Below are 10,055 nucleotides of genomic sequence, written 5' to 3'. Positions count from 1 at the left end.
CAACAACAACAACACTGGAACATTGGACTCGCAAACTTTATTGTTATTATCGGACGTGGTGCACAAAACACGTTCCAAAAGTACATACACACACATCACGAACAGTATGCTTCACTGAGTATGCAGACCAACAGACATCCGCATTCAATACGTGCTACTATGAGAAACTATTGGTGACAAGCCTTCATCCACTTGCTGGCACCACCTGTGATCACTGATTTCTGCAACCGAGTTTTCTGATGCCACGCTCAAACAGATTTGGACAAGCCAGTTAGCTTTCACAGTAAAAGGTGGCGATTTCTAATGCTTCCTCACGTATTGACTCGCAATTACTGATCACGGATCAACTTTATCATGTTTTATTATTCAGTGATGCAAGCAGCCCCCACAAACTGGACATCATCATTATGGACATTGCAGCTACGTAGCAGCAGCAACTCAGGTAAGCTCCGGCACTTTCAGCAGCACCCAACCTGCCAGATAGTGCACTTCACTAGGTAATGTCAACAAGCATGCAAAACTGTGGGGGTATATTCTTGCTTCAGACAAATGGTGCACAAATGCATGAAGCCAAGCAATTTCCTAAATGGGGGCAGCAATCAAAATTAGGCATAACTGATCACTCCACAGCACTCTGCCTGGCCACTACTACAAACAACTCTGCCCCACTCGAAGTAGATGTACCACTCAAACTCCACTACATGATGACAATTTACTTTCTTGTAACAGCAATGTAGCTGTCTTAAACACAGCTGACGAGCACTCTATTCTTCACAGTGTTTCTATGTTGCATCAGCTGTATGTCAAAGACATGTGTAATGAGCTAGTTTATTTAACTGACACTGGTTCAGACGTCAATGTCCTCCCTGCAAGATCAGAAAACTATTCATCCATAAAATCACAGCTCACAGCAACGAACAATTCTAGAATTCCTATGTTCAGTCACCGATGTGCTGTCATGAATTTAGGATTCCCAAAGGATTTTCAATGGACTTTCCTGATCTCTGACGTCGCCATACTCGGTGCGGACTTTCTCCACTGTTACAATGCAAATGTGTACATACAGGAGGTTATCGTTCACAAGAACAAAGGAATTTTACATGGTCATATGATAATTCTAGGAGAGGATTCTGGATTTCAGCATGTTCAGCAGTAGATGCAAAAACTACCTCTGTTAAAGGAGCCCCGTAACTTCCTGTCCAGTGTTAGTGATCTATTTCCAAAGTTATGAATATGCTTGGCGTCGCGGACAATGAGACCCTGCATGCCTACATCTCTCACGGCGCCACTGCACTTGCTATGACTCAAGAGCAGAGATGACGCCACTCCCAGTACAAAAGAGGGCATAGCAGAACGCCAGCCCACGCCACAGTTTAAGTAAAACATAACACTAAACATCATATTTCCGCAGTGCCAAGGCCACTGGTTGCTTACAAGGCCCATTGGTTGGCTCCTAATAAGTACACTGCTGCAAAGAAAGACTTTGAAGAATTTCTGGCAATGGGGGTTATCAGACACACTGACAGGCCTTGGGCATCTCCCCTACATCTGATTCAAAAGGAAGATGGTACGTGGTGTCTATGTGAGGACCACAGTGCCCTGAATGCACTCACCACATTGGATCGCTGTCCTGTTCACCACTTACATGATTTTACAGCTGTGTTGGCAGGCTCCCGAATGTTCAGTGATACTGACTTCCAAAAAGCCTACCATCAAACTCCCAGTAGCACCAGAGGATATACAAAAGACAGTAGTAATTAAGCCTATTGGGCTCTTTGAATATGTATGGATGTCATTTGGTCTTAAGAATGCTACAGAAAAATGGAAACATTTTGTCAGTGATGTTCTCTGCAGCCTGAATTTCTGCTTAGCATTGCAGAATGACATGTTGATTTTTTTGCATCTGCTACCGAGCACGAAACTCAGGTACGGACTATTTTTGAAAAGCTTTCCGATTACGAATTGAAGATAAATAATGACAAGTGTGTGCTTTGCAAACAGGCAATGGACTTTTTGGGACATCAGATGACTCCTGCAGGTATTAAGCCCTTACAATCTTAGATGAACTTCTTTCAATTCATTCCCATATCAGCATTTATGTTGTTTCTTAGGCATGTTTCATTTCTACAGGCAGTCTGTTTGTTCATGGTGAAGTGAGCCACATATTGCAGTCTCGATTTTCACCTACCTGTTGCGGTTGTTTGGGGGAAGAGACCAAACAGCAAGGTCATCGGTCTCATCGGATTGGGGAAGGACGTGGAAGGAAGTCGGCCGTGCCCTTTCGAAAGAACCATCCCGGCATTTGCCTGGAGCGACTTAGGGAAATCACGGGAAACCTAAATCAGGATGGCCAGACGTGGGATTGAACCGTCGTCCTCCCGAATGCAAGTCCAGTGTGCTAACCACTGCGCCACCTCGCTCGGTCACCTACCTGTTAGTGCTGCCACCAGCACTTGTACAAACCAATGGTATGCAATACAACTTTAAAAAATTATGTTCCCTCATAAGGAGCAACTTTATCACCACCAGTTGATGGAATAAGTTTAGAAATAATCCTTTCTAAATTTTGTTGTATTTGAATTGTAAATCCTCTAAGCAGATTGTAATGTTGAAATTAGATTTTGTTCCTACGTAAAGCCACATCCCTGAAAACCATTTTGGTTCCAGACTGGTTTTACACTAGTGAATATGAAAGGCAACCTGATAGCTTCGTGGGAAGTCCCCATACAGAAGGGATAAGACAAGGACGGTTATGGGCCTGCATGAAATGAATACAGAAGGCGAGAGACCAAGGGGAAGTCAAAGACACAATTGCTGATAGGAGTCGAAGAAAGATTCGTAAGAGAGGAGAAGACTGCGTCTGGGTGGTGACAGAGATATGGTGGAAACTGGAGAAGATGGAGAGACTCATGTTTCAAGCAGCCCTCGACATTAGTGGGAAACTATACAAGGTAATAACAATGATGATCTGTTTATACCAATTATTAATGTTTGTCAATAAATTATAGAGTCTTTATAGATTAACTAGCTGCAGCCCACAGTGTTATCCATGGTTAAACAGTTATTTATAAAGAAATGTTAATGCCAAAACTCACTATCCATGTGTATGCGCCATCAAAAAAGTTATCTCCTGTATTGAGGCGTGAGCTACTTGCGGCCCAGCAAATCGTGCGACATCGGAACAGTAGTCACATTGCCCATCCCACAGGAACAGTGACTTTTTAATAAAAGATATCCTACGTGTTAATTCAGGGTATAGGCTACTTCCATTCCTAAGTTCATCCATTTCTGTCCAGCTTCTTCAGTTTGAAGGAGTGACAATCATACTAACTTGACAAAGAAAGAAAATAAGCAGTATCTAGTTCAGCATAGTGCAAATTTTATATTTGTATGTTCAACAACATTATCTGCCCTCATGTGTGCACCTGTTACCAGCAGATACACTGGGATATCCTAATGAAATCCAGCCTCACTAAATGCCTACCATGTTCTACACGTAAAGACACAATGCCTCTCTGTCGTAAAGCATTTAAATGACATTGTCATCATGAGACTTCAAGTTTCTCAGAAGCTATAAGTTACGTCTGATGCTCAGCAGATAAAATGCAAAAGGCTTGTAAGGAAGTACAGATTAAACACTTTGAGGGTTGTATAATCACTGTATTCATATTACGGAGGACATGTTAAACAATAAAAGCGCTTGCACAAATACGACACTGTTCAAAATTCAAGGAGTAAATAGCTTTTAATAAGAGTAATTATTCTTCCACTTTTCGTGTTATGTTCTTAAAATCTTGTAAAATTTAAAAGTAGTCTATGTTTGGATCAGGGTATATGCTAATCACATATCAAATTTCTTCCAAGTCTGTCCAGCTGTTTAAGCGTGAGGGGGTAACAAACATATTCACACAGAAACTTTCACATTTATAATAAACTAGCTGTTACCTGTGGCTGCCACCGCATATCAGTAGTTTTGTTATGGTGAATAATAGTAAACAAGCTAGTAATTTATAAATGTCTGAGTATATAACAGTGCAGAGATGTAGGTATTAAAACATATGCAGTTGTGGAATGTAGGTAATGAATGTTTTACTTATTCTGCTGTATGTAGAATCTGCAGTCATGCATTATATTTTTTAATTAGTACTGGATCTGAGATTTCACTACTAGAGCAACACATGCCGACCACTTCCCTTACTTCAATGCAGTATGGTGCCTACATTTTCTATCCATGCCCCTAAGATGACCAATTTATCATTTACACAGTCAAATACAAGATCATAATGAAATTCAGCCTCACCAAAAGCTTCCATACGGAAGGGTGCTACACACTCTGTTTGCTCTACAACCTTTAAATGTTGCTACCATTGTGAGTCTTCAAGCATCTCTGAAGTTATAACAGACGTGTAACACTCAGTGCCTAAAATGTGATGAGCTTACGACTAATGTTACTGTGGAAGCATAGATTCAACACGTAGAGGATTGTATATTCATTGTATTCATTATGTTTAATCTTATTATGTAGGACATATTAAACAATAAAAGCAATCACACACGTAAGATACAGTTCAAAAGTCAAAGACTAAATAGCTTTTTCAAAGAGTAATTATTATTCTATATTTAGTGTTATATTATTCAAATCAATTTTTGTGCTATGTGCAGCATTCAAGCTACCTGCATACCAAATTTCATCAAAACTGGTTCAATGGTTTGGTTGTGAAAGTGTAACAGGCAGAGTTACTTCCGTATTTATGATATTAGTATGGAATACCATCACATGCTAACAACATAACAGGAAGGGATTGATAACTAATTATCCTTTTCAATTTATACATTAGAAGTAAATCTGTAGATGGAATGATTTATTGAATAAAGGTTTGTAGCAAAAACTTATTGGTCCATAAAATTACATAGCCCCAGTTTTGAGGTGAGGTTGGATAACTTCACCCAGTTTTCTGAGTCTATGATCAATTTAAAAAATTATATCATGATAGCACATACTTTTTTAACTTATCTTAAATCTTTCAGCTGTGAAATGCTGCTATGAATGCTGATTGGCTAGGACAAGATCTGCAAGAATTGGTTCACTTATATTATAGCCCAAGGAACTATTACTATTCACTGGACATTTACTAAGATGTGCTTCCCTGAGCAGAGTAGAGTTTAGTGTGTGGCAAGGTCACCTACATGTTGCTTACTGAAAATGGCTAGATGACAGCTATGAACATTTTTCCTCGTTCAGTGTGTGACATGACTGTAGACCTTATTTTCCTGTTAGCTGGTGTTGAACTTAGAATTGTCAGCACATTTAGTGTGTGCACTTGTTGTAAATCCCATGTTAAATCTGAAGTAAAGCTCTTCTGATTATTAGAATGAGAGTTTTATTTTTTATAGTGAACACTAAGTTCACCGAGAGTCACAAACTTATTTTTAAGTATCTACTTTTTCTCATGTGGAATTCACATAGTGTTTCCAGTTGGTTATTTTTAGTTTTAAAAAATGAATGATGAACGTTTCAAGTGTATGTAAGAGTTTTATGTATGGCAATTCGAACCAATTCTATAAACTTTACTTGTGCATGTAGCGAAGTTCTGAAAATCAGCAAAGTGTGTCAAGTTTCCTGATGTTTTGGATCAAGAATGGGCCCAGAATATGTTGCCAGCAACACCAGGGTTCTCAGAAGCCTAATAACATTACTCTGAAGGATGAAAATATCTGTTGTGGTCACTTCGAGGAGAGAGATACATAAAATTGACATCTTACTATGTACTGGATCTGAACGGTCAAGATTACTCCAAAACACTGTTTAAATATAGAACCACATATTAAACTAATATTTTCACCCTAAAAGAAGGTAGTTCAAAATTCAGAAGAAGGCAAGGTTATACTGCCTACAACAACACAATACATTTTAAAGAACTGTGATATTAAAACCAAACTTTTGGGAGATGAAATCCTTACTTAAAAAAAGAAGCAGATAAATTTCAGCAAGGAAGATATTTTCCATAGTAAAGCTTTATGACTTTTCAAACACTCTTCATGTCAGCTAGAGAGTTAACACCAGTTTGTGTAACTCAGTCCTTAAGCATTTATGTTTGGTATGTCTGGTTTTGTATTTAGGCCAACTTGAAACAAAAATACACAAATAAATAAAACTGTGATGAATGGTTACACATTTAACACACTTTAAAACATCATTGTATACTTAACCAGTGTTACATTATGAAAACTTAGTACATATATAACTTGTGATGAATCAGATACGGGTTAATGATGGTAGGAGTCAGGAATTATCAAGAAAAGTTGACAAATTTATCTTCAAGCATTACATCATGAGTATTTATAATTTATAAGTGAACGCTCAAAAATGAGAAATCTGACAATCAGGACAGAAAACAAAATTGTTATGTCTGGATTATTTCTTTTGTGAGGTAGATTTCAAATATGATCAAATATATAGTTTTGCTCTGAAAGATATAAGAAAACCTAAATTCCGAATGTTACATGTTAACAAAATATGGAACAAATATGTCATATGTAACATAATGCCACCTTATGAGTATGTTACAAGCACAAGTGTTCGGCACTCTTTTCTCCATTAGCGTATAAAAAGCAAGTTAAAAATTAAACATAGTAGTGCAGAAAATATTGGTTTTAGATTATTCTGGAGAATGATACACTGCCCATTTCACTAAATGTTTTCCACTTAGCTATAGGAATTTTTAATTAATGAGTTCACAATTAACCATTTATTTCACAGATATTAACATGTTCAATTAACAATGGCCGCATCACTGCTACCTCCAACCAGAACACTAGAAGGTTCTTTGCCCACAGCTCCTGTGCCTTGTTTTTCTTCTTCTGAACCAGGAGGTGGACGGTCATCAGGTGCTCCACGTATACGGATGTTGTAGCGTTCTTTGTGCTCAACCAGTTCACGTCCTTTAGAGACCAGTTGTTCCTTAAGTGTTGCTATCAAACGTGTCAGCTGTTCACTGTTGTTGCGTACAACAGGACAGACATCAGCTACGGTCATCTCACAAAGGACTCCACTCACTAGTCGATAGCAACGTCGAGCTGGGTCTGCAGTTTTCAGAGTTTCCAGGACTAGATTGTGTTCGTGCAGATCCTGCTCCAGCTCAGATAGCTTCAAAGCAAGTTGACGTTGTTCATTTCTTAATGTCTGGAACTTCTGTATCACTTCATCTTGTGTTAGGGATGGTTTCCCTTTATTCTTTGGAGCATTATCACTGGTAGTCGCCATACTATTAACTGGAATTAAAAGAATGTGTTGAGAGTAACTTGAAATTGATCAAAGTCATGAAATTTTAAAAGTAGTGAAGTTAATGTTTGAAAAAAACAGAGCACATGATTTTCTGTAGTATCCATAGGATTTTTCCATTAACCCCCCCCCCCCCCCCCTACCCCGTTTTCAACTCTTCACAGAATCACTTTGATAAACCAACAATTTTCCATTGTTGGTCATATTATCTGCACATAAACATAGAGCGAATTCTCCACAGCAACAGGCCTTACACTCCATTCATTTATGTATTTTTAATCCCCTTTTCTCCTTTTCCCAGAATACAATATTGGCATCAACCAGTTGTTGACACCTGGAAGCAGCATCCAACATCAGAACAATGACCATGCACAATTTTTGTTGTTAATAGATATAGCACAGTGTTGTAGCCAAGACGCTAATCACATTTTAACACCTGTTGAAAGACAGAAGAAGCTGTGCCTTCCACAACTAGCAAGTTTGAACTACAAACTGATTTGCATTTTCCACAAAATATAACAAATCATAGAATAAACACTGTTCCAAAATAATGCACTGGTTATGGTACTGTGAGGCCATGCATGAATGATACAAGTTCACAAAGGAGTGTTTATCTTGTGATTCTTTGGAGAAACAGGGATGGTTTATCAAAATATAACAAATCATAGAATAAACACTGTTCCAAAATAATGCACTGGTTATGGTACTGTGAGGCCATGCATGAATGATACAAGTTCACAAAGGAGTGTTTATCTTGTGATTCTTTGGAGAAACAGGGATGGTTTATTCAATTTTCAAATCAGTCAAGATGCTCCACTGTACATACAATCAGGTGGCATGAGAGTTCATTCTGTGGTTTATTCATTTTGTGTGTGTGTTTTGTGAGTGTAAATTACTTCATTTTTTGTACCTGCTGTATCTCTGTTTCGCAACAAGACACTATTTCAAAATTTAATTTTTCATTTTTATTTATTTTGTTACCAATGAGTAACTACAAATAATGGATTCAAATATAAGTCACTTAGGAATGAAATCAGTAGGAAGGGCAAGGAAACTAAGTGAAATGATTGCTGGAAAAATTAAAATGACTCTTAGGGAATTAAAAGTAAAGGCGACAACATTTTGAGTGCAAAAGAAATTCCAATGTTAAATTGAGAGAAGAGAGTTCATAAATGGCAAACATACATTGAATGCCTTCAAACAGTGGAGGAACTGTCTGATAATGTAATAGAAGATGGAAAGTGTGTTGAATTGGAGGACATAGGGGATTCATGGTGTATTTCTGGGTGTACAATCGAGTTGTTTCCGACCCAGTAATCTCCTTCAGTTGGTGTAAGTTGTGCTGTTATGTGCACTCACTGCCTGGACTCCAACTAGACAGGCACTTGGTTTATTAAGATCTCTCAACCAAAACTGGGAAATGTTGAGAGAATGTGCATTGCATGGAATATCAGTGCAGGCTCTGAAAAACTAAAAAGAACATCAAAGAGCATAGAGGGCACCAGGAGTCAAATACACAACTTGCAACAAGTAGTGGTGAGAGATCAACAATATTTCACAGTATGACTGGATTCCAGGCACTGAGTACACATAACAGAACAACTCGCAGCACCTGAAGATGATGATTAGTTCAGTCATAGAAATATTTTGCAAAAAGGGAAACAACAATTCAACAGTACACCCCAGAGCACAACATTAACCAAGGGCACTGAGAAAACATGAGAGATCATATAGGCCACCCAATATCAGTCAGAATTTGACACAGCTTTGGAAGCTTTCGGATGAAACATGGCAGAAGGGGGCAGGTAACATTCCTACTGATTTCTGAAATTACTGTGGGAAGTGCCAAATGAGCAATTACTGAAGATAGTGTATAGAATCTACAATGCTGGGAAAATGCACATGACTTTCAGAAGAATATCAACCAAGTATTCCCGGAGATAGCAAAGACAACCAGTCTGGAAGCTTATGCATCCAAATTACTGACTATAATGATGTAAAGAAGAATGGAAAAGAAAACTGATTATCTGTTAAATGACAATGAATTTAGGTTTAGAAAATATAAGAGCTGCGCAAAGGCTATTCTGACATTACACTCAATAATAGAAACATGAATTGTGAAAAATCAAAATGCTTTCATAGGCTTTCTAGAGAAAGTGTTAGAGAATGTGAAGTGAAACAAGATGTCTGAAATCCTCAAAAAAACAGGTACTGCTATGGAACAACAAGAATAGCACAAAATATTTAGAAGAACCAAGAGAGAACATAAGAACACAGCAGTGATCAGATTAAAAAGGGCGTAAGACAGAGAGTTAAGAGTTTTTCTCCTCTACTGTTCAATAAATATGTCAAAGAAACAATGAAGGAAATAAAAGAAATGTTCAAAAGTGGAATTAAAAATCAGGCTGAAATGATATCAATGATAATATTTGTTGCTGACGTTGCTGTTCTCAGTGAAAGTGAGTAAAAATAAAAGAATCTGCGAATGGGAATAACAGTTCACTGGGCACAGAAAATGGATTTAAAGTAAATCCAAGGCAAATGAAATTATCCTGCAGCATCAGAAATGATATAATTACCAAACTCTGCAACAAATTTGGGAGCCGTGTAGTACATGAAGTGAAGAAATTCTGCTGTGGACAAAGCAAGGTGGATACAAGTAGCAGACTTGCACAGTCAAAGAGAGCATTCCACATCAGAAGAAGTCTACTAGTATAAAATTCGGGATGAAGCTGACAAAGAAATTTCTGAAAATGTATTTCGAAGGCACAGA

At 38.0% G+C, this 10,055-nt stretch overlaps 1 protein-coding gene across 4 annotated transcripts in view; it reads right to left on the bottom strand.

The window, feature by feature from the left end:
• Positions 1-5,978: 5,978 nt before the first annotated feature.
• Positions 5,979-10,055, bottom strand: part of LOC124794709 (prefoldin subunit 2-like) — a 91,074-nt gene continuing 86,997 nt past the window's right edge. For all 4 annotated transcript variants that reach the window (XM_047258288.1, XM_047258285.1, XM_047258284.1 and 1 more), the window contains exon 2: positions 5,979-7,272. In XM_047258288.1, coding sequence (XP_047114244.1) covers positions 6,773-7,264 — 492 coding nt within the window. In that variant the 5' untranslated portion in view covers positions 7,265-7,272 and the 3' untranslated portion in view covers positions 5,979-6,772. The remainder of the gene's footprint in view (positions 7,273-10,055) is intronic.

The sequence above is a fragment of the Schistocerca piceifrons genome, chromosome 4 (assembly GCF_021461385.2).
Source record: "Schistocerca piceifrons isolate TAMUIC-IGC-003096 chromosome 4, iqSchPice1.1, whole genome shotgun sequence".
In the NCBI taxonomy this organism is placed as follows: domain Eukaryota; kingdom Metazoa; phylum Arthropoda; class Insecta; order Orthoptera; family Acrididae; genus Schistocerca; species Schistocerca piceifrons.
The sequence above is the reverse complement of the archived record's forward strand: the minus strand, read 5'-3'. Positions and strand labels throughout refer to the sequence as shown.